The 18,665-nt window shown below is 51.6% G+C and overlaps 8 protein-coding genes across 8 annotated transcripts; 5 read left to right on the forward strand and 3 right to left on the reverse strand.

Annotated features, from left to right (window-relative positions):
- Positions 1-1,037: 1,037 nt before the first annotated feature.
- Positions 1,038-2,270, forward strand: AYO21_11781 (hypothetical protein; the record flags this gene model as incomplete). The annotated part of the gene is made up of 3 exons (XM_022661664.1): positions 1,038-1,092; positions 1,141-1,357; positions 1,442-2,270. 3 exons carry the CDS (start codon positions 1,038-1,040, stop codon positions 2,268-2,270), a joined length of 1,101 nt encoding a protein of 366 aa, XP_022506013.1.
- Positions 2,271-2,930: 660 nt separating this feature from the next.
- Positions 2,931-4,943, reverse strand: AYO21_11782 (hypothetical protein; the record flags this gene model as incomplete). Its single annotated transcript, XM_022661665.1, has 6 exons — positions 2,931-3,074; positions 3,215-3,445; positions 3,553-3,677; positions 3,779-4,177; positions 4,265-4,795; positions 4,865-4,943. The coding sequence occupies 6 exons, from the start codon at positions 4,941-4,943 to the stop codon at positions 2,931-2,933; spliced, it is 1,509 nt and encodes a 502-aa protein (XP_022506014.1).
- Positions 4,944-6,496: 1,553 nt separating this feature from the next.
- On the forward strand, positions 6,497-7,142 carry AYO21_11783 (hypothetical protein; the record flags this gene model as incomplete). Its single annotated transcript, XM_022661666.1, has 3 exons — positions 6,497-6,733; positions 6,814-6,945; positions 7,026-7,142. The coding sequence occupies 3 exons, from the start codon at positions 6,497-6,499 to the stop codon at positions 7,140-7,142; spliced, it is 486 nt and encodes a 161-aa protein (XP_022506015.1).
- A 624-nt stretch (positions 7,143-7,766) lies between these two features.
- On the reverse strand, positions 7,767-9,126 carry AYO21_11784 (hypothetical protein; the record flags this gene model as incomplete). Its single annotated transcript, XM_022661667.1, has 2 exons — positions 7,767-8,779; positions 8,826-9,126. The coding sequence occupies 2 exons, from the start codon at positions 9,124-9,126 to the stop codon at positions 7,767-7,769; spliced, it is 1,314 nt and encodes a 437-aa protein (XP_022506016.1).
- A 506-nt stretch (positions 9,127-9,632) lies between these two features.
- Positions 9,633-10,589, forward strand: AYO21_11785 (hypothetical protein; the record flags this gene model as incomplete). The annotated part of the gene is made up of 1 exon (XM_022661668.1): positions 9,633-10,589. The coding sequence occupies one exon, from the start codon at positions 9,633-9,635 to the stop codon at positions 10,587-10,589; it is 957 nt and encodes a 318-aa protein (XP_022506017.1).
- Positions 10,590-10,680: 91 nt separating this feature from the next.
- Positions 10,681-11,760, reverse strand: AYO21_11786 (hypothetical protein; the record flags this gene model as incomplete). Its single annotated transcript, XM_022661669.1, has 1 exon — positions 10,681-11,760. One exon carries the CDS (start codon positions 11,758-11,760, stop codon positions 10,681-10,683), a length of 1,080 nt encoding a protein of 359 aa, XP_022506018.1.
- A 2,400-nt stretch (positions 11,761-14,160) lies between these two features.
- AYO21_11787 (hypothetical protein) lies at positions 14,161-15,231 on the forward strand (the record flags this gene model as incomplete). Its single annotated transcript, XM_022661670.1, has 2 exons — positions 14,161-14,405; positions 14,454-15,231. 2 exons carry the CDS (start codon positions 14,161-14,163, stop codon positions 15,229-15,231), a joined length of 1,023 nt encoding a protein of 340 aa, XP_022506019.1.
- A 1,688-nt stretch (positions 15,232-16,919) lies between these two features.
- On the forward strand, positions 16,920-17,915 carry AYO21_11788 (hypothetical protein; the record flags this gene model as incomplete). Its single annotated transcript, XM_022661671.1, has 2 exons — positions 16,920-17,009; positions 17,064-17,915. The coding sequence occupies 2 exons, from the start codon at positions 16,920-16,922 to the stop codon at positions 17,913-17,915; spliced, it is 942 nt and encodes a 313-aa protein (XP_022506020.1).
- Between the last annotated feature and the right edge of the window lie 750 nt (positions 17,916-18,665).

The following is an 18,665-nucleotide window of genomic DNA, read 5'->3' on the forward strand; positions in this document are numbered from 1 at the left end:
AGGGGGGGTGGGTGGGGGGGGGTTCAAACGAGACAAACAAGACAAACACAACAAACAGGCAAGTGGCCCGAGAAGTCACGTGGCATATCTTATCTTATCGCATTCTCTGTAGAACATTGGGGAATGAAGACTAGTCTATATGTGGCTAGCGTCGCTCTACCAGTCACCCTTGACTGCAAGTATAGTTAATATGACTGATGATTGTAGTCCTGGCGCCTCTGGAAAGACGGACCCCAGGCTCAATGCAGAGTATCGATAGGGGAGCTGGGCCGCGGTTCTCGGCCGCTGATATGTTCTTTCCTTGGTTACCTGACGAACATCCGCTGCCAAAGACGAACTACAACAATCTCAGGGCGGGAAAGTGCATTGTGCATAGCGAGTGACGTGCGACTTTCACCCCTCTCAACCCATCAACTGCAGTCTGACCCTACATCATGCTTTCCGGTACACTATGTCGATAGCTTTTTCACATTTCTAATGACCTCTGACACAGAGTTCATGAGACGGGAGCGGCACGGATGCCAAGACAATAATGAGCCGAAGTTGGCGCGGTACAAATTTGGTGTCGAGTTTGATGCGCACATACGTTGAACGTCCATTCATCCGTCATGATGAACCAGCAGGATGCCCAGAGAACCCGTTTGCTCCGAACTAAGCACTGGTTTGTGACAGGAGTATTGGGGCTGAGACCCCAGTAATGAATGTCACCGCGAACGTTACATTCCACGACGCGCTCGGACCCTTCGAGTTCGTTGATTCAATTCCAGAGCTATAAGTAGCTGTGGGAGGGCATCCTTTGTTGCTTTGTCCCCTTGTCCCCTCTCCTCTACTCCTGTCTTACCGTGTTCATACCATCTCTGAGACTCCCTCTGTGATCTTCCGTCTCTCCCGCGTCCAAGGCTGAGACTTGTTTCTTTGTTTCTTGTGTCTCGTCGGAAAGCAAGACTTCACCGTGGCCCTCTTTGGTCTTTCCTCTCGTCGGCAGCCGAGACTTTGATTCACCACCATATCTTCCAGCTCCATTCACTGCCTCAAACATGGATTCAGAAGGCAGTGTGGGTGGTTCCGGCTCGCCCACATATCAGCGCGGTGGTCAGAATACCTTCACGCTCTTCCATTCCAACCGCTAACAACTCTCAGATCCTCCTCCCACTTCTCAACGCAGGCAGAGCTCAGCAGCCAGACGACAGTCTCCAACCGGAATCGAACAAGCCCGTGCATTTCTACAGCAATTCTACAACTTGAAATCGACAGCCACAAACTACGATCTCGAGAAGGTCTTTGTCTGCAAGATATCTGAGATCGAGTGGTTAGTTCTATGCCACGAATTCAATCTTGACGACGAAAGGCGTCAAGCGTACGTTCAAATGCTTCATATCATTCTCTCCCTTCTGGCGTCCGTTGTTCCTTTCGGGAATCATTTACTGACCGCTGTCCATAGTTGGCCTCGATTTTCATTCAACTCCCATACATCAACTCTCAAAATATATGCTATGCAATCTTGTTTCCACGACGGCGTTATCACTTTTCTTCGTGACCATTTTATTATCCTCTTTCATCGAGTCCTTCCTCAACAGCTCCGCAAAAGGGTCAAGATTCATACGACCGTGGAGGAAGAGGTGTTTGAGGCAGAATATGAAGGTTCATTCAAAATCCCGGATCTCGGGATCTCCCTGCGGAAGAATGACAGTCCTGAACGTGAACTTCAATGGGTGCTTGAGGTTGGTTTCTCTGAAACCTATGAAGACCTTCAGGAAGACATGCGACTCTGGCTCACTGGTCAACCGACATGTTCTATGGCCGTTCTAATCAACATCACGGAAAGTCCAGCATACCGATGCCCACTTGATTTCGACTTGGATATTTGCGATGAACTCAATATACCTCGGGATTCGCCTCGTCAGATCAAGGAAGGAGACTTCTCGCTTCAGGGGGATTACGGCCCAGTAGAGTTCAAAGGATACCAGTGGGTAGGACAAATCTCAGAAGTATATCTTGAGACTTGGACTCGCAATCCGAGAACCGGACAACCAAGGCGAAGAGGAGGTCGCATGTCTTTACTCCCTCCAGCAAACGAATCTCCTCAATTTCGACTCTCCGACCTTGTCCCCGTTGACGACCCTCAAATGACAACCGTGGATTGGGAAGAACTACAAACGGAGCTCAAGGACTGCCTTCAATTACAGGCTGCCAAGAGATGCCGCGCATGGATCAAGGAATGCAGAAAACGTGCAGGGTTGGAAGACGGCGAATTTGACGGGGCTTCGTGAGGGGGTTTTCCAAATCGATGTCGGGTATGAGGAGGGGGAGGTAGAGGAGTCTCCTGATGACGCTGGGGGTTTTATTTTTTTTTTTTTTTTGAGCCTCGAGCGTGCACTTGCATTAACAGTGCTACTCCCGCCAAGACATGCAAAGGCAAGGGCGACCCCCAAGGACGCGCCTGAACAGAAATACAACGGCCTCCTAGGATATATACACTTCAGGAAGCCGCCATCGAGACTCAGTATATAGCCCAGGAGGACACCTTGCGGAACCAGTCAGAAGACGCACCTGGGCTATACGAATCGTAGCTAATCGCAACCACGAGGTACCAGGAACAGGGGACAGAAGGTGCTCCTCTATAAGGAAATGCCTTTGAACAATTAAAAACAATCAATCAGGAGGTGCCCGTAAAGGCACGCAACTACTCGGTACGAAGCGAAACACAAAAAGGAAGAAAAAGGTAATAGGTTTTTTACCGCAGAGGGGTTTCCCTATTCTATTCTGTATAGGTAGTACCCCAACATAAGCTTTATAGCTTTTAGGTGTAGGAATATAAAAAAAACAGCGCTACTCAATCCTTTCTTTTCTTCCTCTAGCAACAAGCACCTCACTGTACTTGAAGCAAAACTCTGCTCCTTCCCCCCCGCCCCCCTCCGTCATTCCCCGCGTCATGCATCAAGCGACTTTGGCTGCTCTGTGAGCACCTCCGGTGCTAGGACCTTGTCACCCGTGGTCTCGGCGAGATGGATGTCCTCGTACGCGATCTCGTCGCCGAACAGTTTCGGAATCTCTTCTAGCGGGAGGTTGCGCGTCTAGTTGTGAAGATATACTTGTTAGCTGGGAGGGGTTCTGGACACAGCTACCCACAAACACACACACGGAGAGAGAGAGAGAGAGAAAATAAAATCAAGGACAGCAACGAGGCAAGGCGGCACTTCAACAATAAACCTACCTCGGGATAAAACACGAGGACGACGACGAAGCACAGAATCGAGTTGGCCACAAAGACCATGTAGAATTTCCAGCCAATGTTCTCGAAGCCGATCGGCGCCGACTGCGTCCAGCAGATGGTGGACGCGTAGCACGCTGCGAAGGCGATGCCGTTGCCCGTGCCGCGGTTGTGGTTAGGCCAGATCTCGGCAGCGTAGACCCAGGACGAGGCGTCGATGAATGTGCCGTAGCTCTGCGGTTGTAGTTGAGTCAGTCAATCAATCAATCAATCAATCGATCGGTCAAACGGTCAAGCAGTCAGGAAGAGGCAGAAGAAGTTCAAGAGCTGGCATGTCTTACAAAAGCGAAGAAGTAGAGGAAGAAAATGGCTCCTCGGGCATATGACTCGTTGCCCGTGTCGGTGAACTTCTTCAACAAAGCCCCTTCCCCGGCGACGCAGACGCAGAGCAGAAACGATCCGATCACTTCATTGTGCCGTATGGTCAGCCATTTTCTATATCTGCCTCGTCCTCTTCCGAGCGGGCGCGGGAAAGGGGGGGAGAAGGAACAGGGGGGTTTCACTCACGGAACATGGTCTTCCGACCAAGACGATCGATCAAGAATGGTGCGACGGCGTTGAAGGGGATCGTGACCGAAATCCATCCGGCTCCCAACAGCAGTGCGCGGCTCCCGGTGTATCCGAGCGCGTTGTACAGCTGGACGCTGTAGTTGTTGATGACCAGAATGCCCATGGCCTGCGAGCTCCAGAGGATGAAGCATGAGAAGAACAGGCGTTTGAGGTTCGACTTTCGAGTGACGATGCCGAATTTCCCTTCCTTTCGCCGAATTGCCTCGTCGAGTTCGTACTGTTTCTTGATCTCGACGGCTTCCAGTCGTGCAAAGTGGTCGCTGCTTGCCGCGTCGCGGTCTGGATGTAGTCGTGACAGGAGACGGATCCCTTCATCCTCGTAGCCGTGCTCGATCACTAGTGGGGAGAAAAAAAGTGCGTGTTAGGCTGTGAACCAAAGAAAGAAGACACGAGACAACAAGGAGAACAGAGCCTCTTGCTTACACCAACGAGGTGACTCGGGAATGATGAACGACAACCCCAGCATCACCACAGCCAACATGCAGCCAACGGATATGGGGAATCGAAAGCCAAAGGTGCCTTTGTCGCTGGCAAAGAAGCAGCCGTATCCGACCCAAGACGCCAACGAGTAGCCCCCGGCGGAGAACACGCCCGCTTGGCCGACGAGAAACCCGCGGAAGTGCGGCGGGGATATCTCTGACTGGTATACCGGGACGGTGGAGAAGAGCGATCCGGTACCCATGCCGGTGATGACACGAGAGACCTGGTACATGGCCACGTTGCGGGTCCCGGTCTGCAAGGCGCTGCCGATGATGATAAAGAACAAAGATATCCACATTGTCTTCTTCCGCCCTACCCTGTCTCCAATGGCCGTGATGATGCAGCAGCTGACGAATGAGCCGAGAAAGTAGAGAGCGTTGGCAGTCGAGGTCACGGATGTGGTGTGGGACGTGCCCATGGTCAGGTCGAGGTACTCGTAGAACGTTGGCTGTCCCAACGTGCTCGATATGACGGCTAGACGAGTTTGTTAGCGAGAGAGCATATGCGATGAGGTTGCGGCAAGCACATCGAGGTCATATATACCCATGTTGTATGCACTCGCAAAGATGCCAAACCCGGCCAACCACACCAGGTACATATTGTACCAACTCCACGTCTCCATGTTGGGCAATGTAACGACGAGAGGCCTTCCTTTTCGTCGACTTGGTCAATACAATGAGGTGGCGACAGCGCTAAAGGGCTTGAAAACGAAGCGTAGCGAAAAGATGGTCGTCAAACTGGCACACTTTGTATCCTCGGGGGCAATAGCAAAAGCTGCAAGAGTGCAGAAAACAAAAAAGAGGCTGCGATTGTCCCACGATATATGTGCTAGTACATACTCTTTCCTCACGGCCCCAAAGCCGAGGTCAGACTCGGGCCAATTGCGCCACGACGGCTCCTCGTGGGGGTAACAGACATGGCTACCAGTGAAGAAGGCCGTTTAGCCCAGCGGGGCCCCAACTTGAATGGAGTTGTTGAGCTATTGCGCTGTGTCGCATGGCCCACAAGTTTCCACCTGGGATGAAGCAAGGTTGGAGAAAGAGCCTTTCTAATATACTCCAGCTGGTGCGGCCGGTATTTCCCGGCGCCAATACATTCGGTTATCCGTTTTCGACAACATTTTGCCGACACTATTATAAGAATAGGCACCAATGAACCGAATCAGGTTCGTCAGACGTTGAACCGGGGACGAGATATCACATCCATCAAAGGGGCACGGGTACTCCCAGTTTGTAATTAGTCGCCGAGTGCTCGTATCGAGCAGGCGCGTCGCTTAGAGAGTTTCGTCAAGAGATCCTGCTCGTAAACCTTTTTACTCAAGGCGCTCGGTTCTCGGATAGAGTCCGTATTCGGAAGTGAGCCGAGAGCCAATGGGAAAAGAGGGCGACAAAATTGACCAATCAGAGCAAGGCTTTTTTAAGTACAAGCTTCCCGTGTGTACGGCACTCTTGATCGCTTGTGTGCGCGATCCTTGCACCAAGCTAACACCTCAAACGTGGCAAACAGGCCAAGAATTGACGGTGCTGCCTCATTTATCCAAGATCTAAAACGGTCAAACACACCAACCTTCACTTAGACGCCACAAGACTGTCTTCGCGCGGAGGTAACAAGATCCCATATTGTGGGCAACTTCCAGCCTTAGATAGACGGCGACTTCAACGAAAGATCAGGCCAGGCAGACTTCGTTAGAGTAAGGTGGAATGATCCGTCTGGAGGGCTTCGCTTTTGTTCTTGGGGTTCCCCTCCTACTATGACCGACGGAGATTTCTTCAAGGGCCGATTTTCAGTCTCTGGCCAATATTCCGACCATGGGCATTGCGAGTATGCTTCCATCGAAGCGGGGACCGGTCTCCTCTCTCCTGACTAGACCTTTAGTCCACCGAACGGCAAGCAGAATGGTTCACGATATCGTACAGCCAATTGAGGAGCAGACCCTCTCACGGTACCACCAGAAACTCCATTACCCAGTCAAGATTGGAGACATCCTCAACAATCAGTGCCGAGTTGTCACAAAACTGGGCTATGGGGCTTACTCCACCGTTTGGCTGGCTCGAGATGAGGTGTGGGTAGTTGTTGTCGTAGGAGATACAAGAATCAACTAACATGTCACCAGATCCAAGCGATATGTGTCGGTGAAAGTCTGCGTGCAGGACACAGAAGGCTCACCGATCCTCAATGAAGAGTCACGATGATCCCAGCATCCCAGTCTTGACTGACCGTGGCCTGATCTACGCAACACGACCCATGACTCCTGAGCTTTCCGGCGCCCCCGTGGTCACCGACTTCGGCCAGATGCGACCCATGCTGCCGCTGAGCACTGACTGGTGGATGCCAGACCTGGACCGAGCACCAGAGATTCTCCTGAAGCTCCCATGGGGGTTCCCTGTTGACGTGTGGTCTGTTGGCATCATGGTACGCATCTCGGCCGCCCTGGCGTTATGACGCGCACATGGGGAGTTGCCGAGAGAATTACTAACCAATAGAGAGGGTAGATGCTGGAGCGCCTCGAAGGAAGAAACATCGTTGATCCCATCGACCGCGTCAACAACCATTATGTCCTGCCGCTAGCCCTGGCTCAGTACATCGCCTATCTGGGTCCTCCGGCCCTGGCCATCGTCGAGCAGGTAACTGGACATCCGAACCACCAATCCCCAACACATCATTCGAAGACTTTGTCACCGTTATCCCTTCGGGCGAAGAAAAGGAAACGTTCTTGACACTGATTCGAGGCATCATGACCTGGGATGCCGAGGCGCGATTGACAGCAAACGAGGCATTGCTCCACGGATGGATGATGCGGGCTTACGGGCAGATGCTCTGAGTCCAAGGGCACATGGATATCTAAGCTGTCTCTTAGCTATAAGTTAGAACTAACAGGCGGCGACCTAACCTATATTCCCAGGCGTCGAGCATTAAGTTCTGATATCTCCGGGGCGGTTCTAAGGGGCAACGAAAAGAAAGCCTGACGTCTTTTGATCAGCGCGTCCGCAGTCATCACTGTCCACTCTTACTAGCGTTAACAATACTTTTCGTGCGCGCCTTGGTATCTATTGTCAAGCCAATAGAACAACCGTCCATGTCTATCTCCCACAGAGATGAGAGAGTCTTCGTCGATGGACGGCGCCTTGTCCCCTTTTTTTCTCTCTTTTGGATACTCTGTAGGTTAATGCCCGCCGTTGAGTTTCACAACCGCCAAAGAACAACGTGTAAATGACAGTAGGCGCGATTGTTCTCCCAAACATAGTCAAATGTCAACATTAAGCGCTAGCAATGAGCTAAATACTTTGGGCTACCTTGGGCTATCAGTGTTGCAGACTAGCAGACCATGACCATCGCGTGATTGCCGGGACCGAAATTAGGCCAATGGGATACAAGCACACGTCGAGACGGGAGAGTGGAAGTGAGTGGGGGCCCCCTCAATCATTTGATCGAAGCCAAATCATCACTAACAGCTCAGCTCAGCAGCTTGTTTGAGGCCAAGGGTGCGGCTAAGCCCAGCGATGATTGAGCTGGTCTCCTCATAAACCTGGGCGTCCCTGATTTCCTCATCATTGATTTCTTCGTACCCGTCCTCGTCCTCATCCTCATCCTCATACTTGATCTCCTCGTACTCATTTTCTGCATCTTCAATCTTAATCTCCTCATACTCTGGCTCCTCATCCTCTATTGTGCTTTTCTTGATGCCTGTGTCGCTTTTCTTATTCTCGATGCTACTTTTCTCAGCTGCCCGGCGCCTCTTTAATTCGAGATATTCATGAAACCACATTTCATCGTCGTCAAGTACGGCATCGTTGGGATTATTAGGATCTCGTCGCCTAAGGCCGAGAATGGGAGATCCGACTGGTTCTGGAGATGCGACCTGCACTGCTGTCCCCTCGGCGCGCTCCCCACAACCTTCTGGATCACAATAATACTGCAGTGTCGCGTTTTGATCGATGCGCAGATACAATAATTTGGATGAATCAGATCGTAAGAATGCTCGAAAATGCTCGAAAACCGTGTACGCGAAACGGGCGTAGAGGAAATGGGTATGGAAGCCCAGGTCACGCATTCGAGGTAATTCCACTCCGTGGTGAAGGCGAACAAGCTCAGAATCAGGATCGGCGTTCATGCAGTAGCACACCCAGCGGCTTTTCATGGGCACAACGGTGAACATCTTCGCATCAAGCGCGGCCCTTAAGCCCCCACCCAACCGCACACTATTGTCTGGATCTTGCATCTTGTCTCGAATCTCTGTGGCAGAATATGTCCACATGTACTTGCTGAACCACCTCCTCTCGGCCATTGGAATCAGATGTGTATCTTCCATGTCGTCCTCGCATTGAGTGGCGCGGCAAAGGCTGTCATCATCTTGTGCTGATGATTGATTGGAAGCCACAGTTTCATTCCACCAGTGGGGGGGACCCTTGGTTGGAAAGGCCCACTCGCTAAACGTCGGGATAACAGCATAGTTTGAACCTGTTCTGTTTAAACATGAAACAACTGATCCGGGCGTCACACTTACCCCTCTTCTGTGGTGATGTCTGATAGTAATATTGTGGCGCTCTCAGAATCTTTTGTGCATGTAGAATACGATGTTCACCCTCCTTATCCAGTGAGAGATAACCGGTCCAACGATTGTCATCGATAACAGAGCACGCCGCCCAGGCCGTGGCATGATGAACGCCGCCTTCATCCAGACGAGGGAAGGTGAACATAGGATGGTCATGGTAGGGGTGCTTGATGTGGATAGGCGGTGAGGTGGGTAGAAGTGACGGCGGCGGATATGGAGACTCGACTAGTCTATCGCTCTCGGAGTTGGTCATTCTGGCTCCGGTTCAACGCTATTGTGACTATCCACGCTGACGATGTGGGTTCGTACCAGAGCGCGGGCACGGCAGACACCGGATGGCACAACAGCGCAGGCACCAGAGCGCAGGCAGCGCCAAGCCCAAAACCTGCCACGTGATCAAAACTCTAACTGCCCCTCACACCGGCACCTCGCGCATATCGCTGTTACACATTAATACCAGCCACATCAAACAACGGGACCGAAGGAGAGGCCGTTCGAGAAAAATATCTCTGGAACTGACTCGTCTGAGAGTCTCTAGGTACTGGCGGTCCTAGAATTCATGCCATCGAGGATACCGCCTGTCCCTCGCCAGCTCAACTCGGCTCACAGCACTACCGCTCCGACCGCAGCACGGCGCAGCGCAAGATGAAGCTGATTCTTTCAACCTCGTACGCATTGAGCCCGGGCCCCCCAAAATGACCTCATCCTAACAGGTGAAACCATTGCTGACATTCACCGTCAACACTATCTAGCAATATAATGTCCTCGGGACATTCCGTCGTGCGGCGGCCACTGTTCTCGCGATCAAATATCGAACTTATCAATTCCCTCCGCGCAAATTTTGCCTCCTTCAAACATTACTCTCCCACTCACCCTTCCGCACCTAGTGCGGCCGAGAACTTCACACCGCCCGTATGGACGACTCAGGAAAATGATACCCTCTATGTGCCGTCGTTGCGGCCAACGCCCCTCGTTGAACCCCGCGACTCGTACGACGTTACCTGCAAATTATTCTTCCTCCCCGGCATCCCGAGTACTCGACGGTGCCGGCACACCCGAGAAGCCATCGATTTGGTCCTAAAAGAGCTGGGGATTGACACTATTGATCTGTTGATTGTTTCATACCCCGGGGTGACTTTTGACGCAGACGACGAAGAGGGGGACGAGGAAGCGGAGCAGGCTTCCGCAGACGAAAACCCCAGTGAGGCCAGCGACGAGTCCGAGGGCTTGGAAGCGCAGGTCAAGACCTGGCAAGTACTAGAATCGCTATATGACAAGGGCGTCATCTCGCAGCTGGGTGTGTCCGAGTTTAGCTCGGAGAGACTCGCGAGATTTCTACCAGAGGTCCGAGTTCGTCCCAAGGTCGATCAGATCAACGTCAAGGACTGCTGCGTCGTGCCCAAGTCGCTGATCATGTACGCAAAGGAGAACAAGATTGAGCTCTTGACACACGCAGACTGCATGGACATTTTACCGCCCGGGACGACGAGGGATTTACTTGGGCCGGGTAATGACGGTGCTGGCATTCTGGCTGCGCACCCTGATGGCGGACCCGAAGAACCCGGCTTGAAGGGCGATATTGAGCCACAATGGGTCATCAAATATACCGCCGTGGTGAAAAACCGCGGCGTCATCGAAAACAAAGGGTATTTTGCCGTCGCGCAACTGGGAAGCTGTATCGAGGAGAAGCCGGACCAGGATGTACTAGCATCATGAGCCCTCGAGCATTTCCCTCCGCAAGGTGATAGTTAAACATGAGCTTTATTTAGCATGGCGTTGAAAGAGGCAACGATTTGGCGCCTTCATTTCATCCGATCATGCTCCTTTTCCTGCCTCTCAACCTCACTTCCTCCAATCTTTTGAGCACGACGCTGGAGCCCTTGAAACTGCCCCTGTATCCTTCCTGACTCTGCAAGACTTCGGCATCAAACCATCCCTCCTGTCTCGGGTGCGTCGATCCAAACGCCCGCTCGAGGACATAGAGATCCACGGCCCTGTCTTCGTCCTGGACTGACTGCGTCGCAAGACCAAAGTCGATCAGAACAATCTCGCCGGTCAGATCGGGCGGTTGCAGACGCGGTGCGGCTGTTTTTTGCTCAGATCGTGGACCCTGCTCTGTATACACTCGCTCGCCGTTGACCGTCCCGTTCCGCTGCCCGTTTATGTCGTGTGGAGAAGTGTAAGGACGGATCATGATGTTGCTGCTCGTCAAATCACCGTGGACCACGCCTCCTTTGGCGTGCATCGCTCCCACGGCCCGGCCGATGCGGCGCAGCAATTTCTTCACCGCCTCTTCCTGTTGCGCAGCAATCCCGATGCCGCGTCGTGATTGTTCGTCGTTATCTTGTGCGTTTGCCTGGGCGTGGGTGGGAAGGGATTTGGACCAAGCGTCCCAGTCGCGCAGCAGGTCCTTGACGCTGCGCCCTTCGATCCACTCCATGAGGAGCCACGCGCCTTGTCCCACGGCGGAGCTCGTCTCCCTCGGTCCTCGCTGCGAATCGCTCGCCCCACGGACTTTCCGCGCAATGTCCCACTCCAGGCTCAGCACCGCGGGGACCTTGACTGCGCCGTCCTCATCCCCGCCGGCGGCGTCGTTCAGCGCCGACAACTTGACGAGGATGCGCGCTTCGGCGAGCACCCTCTGCTTGGTCAGGCGCGCGTCGAGCGTGGGGTGTCTGTATGCTTTGCTCGGTCGGAATTTGAGGGCCGCAGGCTGCGCCGGGTACAGGAAGTGGGTGCGGTACAGGAGGGCCTCGGCGCCTTGGGTTACCAGCATCGGCGGTGGTTCCGTGACGTGGAATGGAGAAGGTAGGATGGGCCTGTCTTGGTTCTGTGGTGCATGAGGGCCGGCGGGAGGCAGGGGATTTGCGGCGTCGGTGCTTGTCATGGTGGGATGTGATGTGGCTCAGCGTGATATGGAGCGATTGTCGCAAGGGCGGTCAACGGCCGGATGGTATTGGGATGGGCATCATTGGAGATGAATAGTGGCTCACCAGTGTGATTGATATGTCAAGAACCCATTTCTAGCGATGAAGAGAAAATTGGTCGCGACGGAAACAATGCACGAGTTGAGTTTTTCGAGCATGTGAGGCTGCGGGGAAATTTCCCCAAGGCTAATAAATAATATGTACCGAGTAGTCAACTAATATTGAACATGCTATTCTGTGGTCTAGCCTTTCGCGTTCATTAGCGATGAGCTATATTGATCGGCTCGGTCAGCTTTCTCCTCTGCAAGTGTCTCTACTCGAGCCATGTCTCTCTCGTCGTCGGTGTTGAGTTCCTCTTTCGATAGTGATTCGCGCTCACTCCAAGGTCTGACAGAAAGTTGACGCGCTCCCAATAGCGATTGAGGCGGGCGCCAGATTAAATATAGCTTGAATTATTAATAAGGATAGAGGTGCTACTATACCTAATGGTAGTTACCTTGAAGTTAATAGTGAATTGCTCTTCATTGCTATTTCTTGTTGGACAATGCTACTTATTTTCAATATCGACTCGGGATGTTGTCAAGCATCTCGGTAGACTTTCCGAAGATATTATACTCACGTGATCGAAGCCAAATATAGTAGGTCTAGGAGGCTCAGAGGGTTTGGACGAGAAGATCCGGTGTGAAGCCACGACAATCGCCTGGCTTTCTGAAAACTGCCCTCAAATACCGATCTATTGCCCTTGGAGATTCGGACTTCTTGACAGGCCCAGTGTATATCCCATAATGATGGATATATTGAGATATTTGGCTCACCTAGCTCTCGTTTACGCCCGTTGCACATCTCCCTGGTACAGGCGAATCATTGAAAGCTCCAAGCGGCACTGGGACTGGCTTCCGGCAACGGTAGTGTAACGTTCCCTTTGTCCCACGCCAAGCTGGACTTTCATTGAAGTCGAGCTACCTCCTCGTGGATTTCATTGAAAAGGAACAAGGAAAGAATGTAGAATCGATTAATGATACAACATCACTTGCATCCCGGACCTTAAATGGATATCAATTCTACCAGTCGAGGCACTCTATCTACCATATTAGCTGAGCGGCTAGATAGTCGACGATCTTGAAGAGGAGAAAGAGAACCACTATAAAGAGATGTGTGCGGAGTTTCTGGAAATCTTCCAGCAAGGGGAAAACGACTAGATCTCTGCACCGAAACCCGGATTCTATATAACAGCTATTAAAGATGCTCTTGACAGAGCCATACCCTGGTTCTGGGTCACTTTGAACCACCCCCGTGTGACGTACAATCTGTTCCTTGACCGCTTGCACGCCTGACTCGCTCCGACGCACTCAGAAGGAGAGGAATGTGTCCAGTTCGAGCAGATTTTGGCTCCGTATTGGACCCCGAATGCATCCGGGATTCGTCAAGCAAAAGCTTGCTGACCGTCAAAAGTATCTTGAGGACTCGAGAGCGCAACATCGGCATCGATACCTTTGACACAAAGACGAGGAACCGTCTGACTAATTATACCAGACGGAGATATTTTCTGATATCAATCTAATTACTTTTTATTGCGACCGCGTCCATTGCAATGAGTTATACGAATGAGGTATACGAATGAGGTACGACGCATGAGAATGACAAATTATACTATTTCAGAAAGTGGGGTGTAATGCAGAGTACTAACCGAATCACGTAATAAACTAACTATCAAGAGTCTGGGAGAAAACTCTAGTTCTTACTCCAGCTAGTTAAAACTACATGCCTTCCTTGCCACGACCTTACGCTTGTGAAGGGCAAACGTCCTGCCTGACTGCAGTCAAATTTAAACCACACATGAGTCATGGCTTTCAGTCTTGCCAACACCCTGACGATATCGAGTGGACTGCAAACACTGCAACTGGCATATATCCATTCCGACCTGTCTGAAACTTCACATTGCTGGAATGAGGTCAAGGAGAGATGGTGAGAAACAATGCCGAGGATACTGGGTATGTGAGATTTGAGGTCATGCCAAGCGAAATGCGCCAAGCAAAGAATCACGTGCGAAACCTTTTTCAGGCTAGTAAGCAAACCTTGTTAATATAAAGCCCCGTCTGAGAGTGGTGAGGCAAGCATTTTTTGATGTTTTACTTGGTGTGTTATTTCACTCGACCTGTCGCGGGAATATCTTGCCCATGAGTCTGCCGCGAGGATACCTTGCCTTTGAACGTGTCGGGGATATCTTGCCTTTGAACCTGTCGCGAGGATATTTTGCCTTTGAACCTGTCGCGAGGATATCTTCACCTGTCACGGGGCTATCTTCACCTGTCGCGGGCTGCTAGTCCCGTTTTCACTGGTCTTTCTCACAACAGACAAAGATGGAAAGAAAACGCCAAGATGATGCTGCAACAACGCCGCCGTGCTACATGGGCGCTCTTCCACCAACCCGTCCCTCAACAAGCGAGAAGGCATCGATTAGTCCGATCTTGGAGGCGGTTGACCGATACAAGAGAGGCCAATTCGTCCCCGGCGGCCGCTTACTGAAATTTCACATTAGTGAGCTCGAATATCAAGAATTGGAGGAAAAGCTTTCTGAAGACCTGTTCTTCAAGGCTAAGATCTCGTAACTGACTCCTCCATTCCACAAAAAAACTACTTACCAAAGATACAGGCGCGACTACTTTCCTTCACTACGCCTCTTCGTCCTTCGAATACCGTCGGATATTCACGAACGCTTCCTTGTGAGGCTTCACGATGAAATTCGACACCAACTGCGGAACCTCGAGGGACCCTCGTCAAGCTTTGCTCAGGAGATTGAATTCATTGCCTCAACCACCTTCAATCCCACAAGAAAAGGGCTTGGGGTACACGATCCGGATGGTTCATTTCGCCATAGGTCACAACGTTTCCCTGGCGTAGTGACGGAGGTCGCATATTCACAAGACCACAAAAAACTACCACATCTAGCGGACGAGTACATCCTGGGCTCGAATTTGCGCGTTCGTGCCTTGCTTGGCTTCGACATCCAGTACAAGAGAAAGCAGGCCTTGGTTTCGGTCTGGCGTCCACATGCGGTGCAACGAGATGACAGGGAGGTGTGGGCCACTGCGGCTGAGACCCAGGTGTTTCGAGACGACAACGGAGAGCCAAATCTTGATCCACATGCTGGACTACGTGTCAGCCTACGGGACTTTGCGAGTGTCGAGTTTTGCAAGAAGTTCGAGAACCTGGAGGGGTCAATTTTTATTTCATGCGCCACTCTCTGCACCTTCCTAAACGAAGCCGAGGCCAAGATTGATGACGAGTCAGAGTCAGAGCCTGACCTCGAACTCGAGTTTCATGCATCATCATCGGAAGAGGAACTCAACACCGACGACGAGAGAGATATGGTTCGGGCAGAGAAACATGCGGAGGAGAAAGCTGACCGAGCCGATCCCTCTTTCAAATAGCTCGTCGGTGACGAGCACGAATCATGTATCACTATCGGAAGAGGAACTTCATGTTACCCTGACTCTATCAGGAAGGTTAACCAAATAATCTCACAGCGGTACGTCAGCCTGTAGGCCGCGCTAGATAGATTTCCTTCCTACCAAGTAATTAATGAAGATTTCAAACTTTCACTCGCTATAAGACATGTCTCTGCTTTTGACGATGCTATGCGTAGGCTTTGCCGATACAAGAGCATCCACTCGTTCACATCTAACGATCGCGGGCACGTAGAAAGCAGAGCCTCCTTGACAACTCCACTTCGTCCTATTCTCACCGTCAAATGCCCGATGTACACTTTACCACTCAACCCCTGTGCTGTTGGAAGTCCTATGCTTTCGACAATATGGCGCCGATACATAATCCGGACTGCAGTCTCACGATTCTCTTCCCAGGTCCCAACTCCGCTCAGAATGCCATCAGCAGTGACGCACCCGCGGTGCTATCGTCCAGGCATTATGAGTGTTTGGTAATCCACAGCAAAAAGGTGAAAGAGTCAACTCAACTCTCAGATACCAAGTACAATGAACGAAAATCCAAGCACCTTTGTACAGCGGAAACGCAGATCTAAGTGCCAAGCTCTCAAAATATGTCGAGTAGTTACTGGGCGGGATTGATGTCCTTCGACGTTCGACATATTGTGTACGGACGAGGGTTGTAAGGTCGGCAGCGGGGTCTTCCGATAGCTTCTTCGTTATCTTTCGGAGGACCTGTACGCTGAATTGGGCAGCCGAGGTGAGTGGGTTCCCGACTTTTGGAGCCGCTTGCTGCTGTGTCGGTACTATTGTTGCCCATCGTACGATGCCCTTTTGCCCCGAACTATTAGGTAAGTTCCATGAAATGGAATACCTTGTGACCTACGAGGTGGTTCATCGAATAAGCCGCCATCTGCGGGCACTTTGAGTCCGAACCTAGAAGGTAAATCCTGGTTCGATAGCGACCACGGTGAGCTCAAGTTCTTCGTGATGTCTGGGTGTGCGAAACAGGTCTGTACATGCGACGTAAGCAATTTTCCGAGATCTGGTACCCTGGCCTGGGCGAGGTGAGCACAAGGCACCAACACCGCTGTCCCGAGCTGGGGATGAGACACGAGGGCAAATTGTGACCCACAGTAATCAATGCGACGGGCGTCTTCACAGGGCTGAGTTATAGCTCAGCCTTGCTGACAAGGCTGAGTCAAGACTGGGATCAAACGGCGAGACGAGCTAGTCCGGAAACGGAAGCGGACTTTGGAAAAAAGGTTACGATTCATCTGCGCTCTCCCTCGTCCCCTCTGGTGTACGTCATGCCATAAAATCACTACAAGAGATGAAGGGCGGCACCGAGTACGACGATTGTGATCTCGGAGGACACTGGCGACAGATTGCGGAGGAAAAGGACAAGGCTTTGCAAGAAGTTCACTTGTTGTTTCTTTAAAGCGGCATGAGATCAGTCCGTAAGAGGGATCGCGCAGCATGGGGCTTGGCACAAAATTCTGGGCTCCCGCCCGCAGTTTGTGAGTTGCCCGCACATGCGATCAAGCCCGCCATCGAGTCACAACTCTCACTTTCTTCTTCCGTTACTCACAAGGAGGTCTCACATCCATCCCTCATAATCGAAGCTATACCATCTGCACGCAGGAAGAGGGTTCCTCTGCGCCCACACCGTCAAAATGTCGGACCCCAACTCGCTGACGAATTGTCGCTTCTACGAGGAAAAATATCCGGAAATCGATAGTTTTGTCATGGTGAACGTCAAACAGGTAGGTCCCAGTGTCCCAAGTCCGCCGGCGGTTCTAACACGGTGGCTTGAACAGATTGCAGAGATGGGCGCCTACGTTAAACTCCTAGAATACGACAACATCGACGGCATGATCCTCCTCTCCGAACTCTCTCGAAGACGTATCCGATCCATACAGAAACTCATCCGCATCGGTCGCAACGAAGTCGTGGTGGTCCTCCGAGTAGACAAGGAAAAGGGCTACATTGATCTGTCAAAACGAAGAGTCTCGGCCGAGGACATTGTGCGTTGTGAGGAACGGTACAACAAGAGCAAGTCGGTCCACTCCATCATGCGGCACGTTGCGGAGAAGACGAAGACACCCATTCTGAAGTTGTACGAGTGCATCGGTTGGCCGCTCAACCGGAAATATGGCCACGCCAATGATGCTTTCAAGCTCTCCATCACAAACCCGGACGTGTGGAACGACGTGACATTCCCCAACGAGGTTGTCAAGGAGGAATTGATGACATACATCAGCAAGAAACTGACACCGCATCCGACAAAAGTGCGGGCCGACGTGGAGGTGACGTGTTTCAAGTACGACGGCATCGATGCTGTGAAGGCGGCTCTGAGGCAGGCTGAGGCAAGAAATTCTGCGGAAACACAAGTCAAGGTCAAGCTGGTGTCTCCCCCACACTACGTCCTCACCAGTCAGTGTTTGGACAAGGGCATGGGTATTCAGTTGCTCGAGCAGGCAATCAAGGACATTGACGACAATATCAAAGAAGCGGGGGGTGCGTGTGTGATCAAGATGGCCCCCAAGGCCGTGACGGAACATGACGATGCGGAATTGCAAGCGCTGATGGACAAGAGGGCACGGGAGAATGAGGAGGTCAGCGGTGATGAGGACGTGAGTGAGAGTGACGAAGGACCGGAGGTTGCATAAAGCGCCACAGGCTGCCTGCGGAGTCAAAAGACTGGTATGGGTTCCCAATTGGAGACAAATCATATCCTGAAGGACTCCCGCAGGTCGCTGTTGAGCAGATGAATGCCAGGGTTGAAGCAGAGGCGTCACATCAACCCACCTTTTGCTGCGGCAACTCATCGCTTCCCTATCAACGCTATGATTGGCGGTGAACTGTCTTCGGGGGTTCGCGAGTTCGTCGACATGTTGTTCTTGGGTGACATTCTGTCATTTTCCCAAACAGCACTCTCGAATCACGAGTGCCTCCCTGTCTGCGCGGTCGACCGTCGCTTCCCACGAGGCTGATGTTGCAGCCCATGACAGCACCGACTCAGTTTAATGACCCAAAAATTCGCATTTTGCAGAACTGGTTGAGGGAGTTTCCAGTCCCATTTTTCCATGTTTTGTGTTTTGCTTTCAAATAAACGACCTTGACAAAAAGATTTTGTTATCTTGCACGTAGCCACCGAAGGTTATCTGCAAAGAATACTAGAAGTGATGATATTTCGATCAGAAAACACCCCTTCATCCTTGAAGTTAAAGATTCACCGAGCAAAAAAGAAAGTGAACCCGGCCGGATTTGAACCGACAACCTTTCGATCTGGAGTCGAACGCGCTACCGTTGCTGAATGAGAATTAGCTTACATGTCATTTTCGGAGAAGTAGAAGAGTAAAACTCACCGCCACAGGTCCAGGGGTTTAAGACACGTATTCAGAGGCAAATTTGAGCAT

This window comes from Fonsecaea monophora, assembly GCF_001642475.1.
Source record: "Fonsecaea monophora strain CBS 269.37 chromosome Unknown Scaff183, whole genome shotgun sequence".
In the NCBI taxonomy this organism is placed as follows: domain Eukaryota; kingdom Fungi; phylum Ascomycota; class Eurotiomycetes; order Chaetothyriales; family Herpotrichiellaceae; genus Fonsecaea; species Fonsecaea monophora.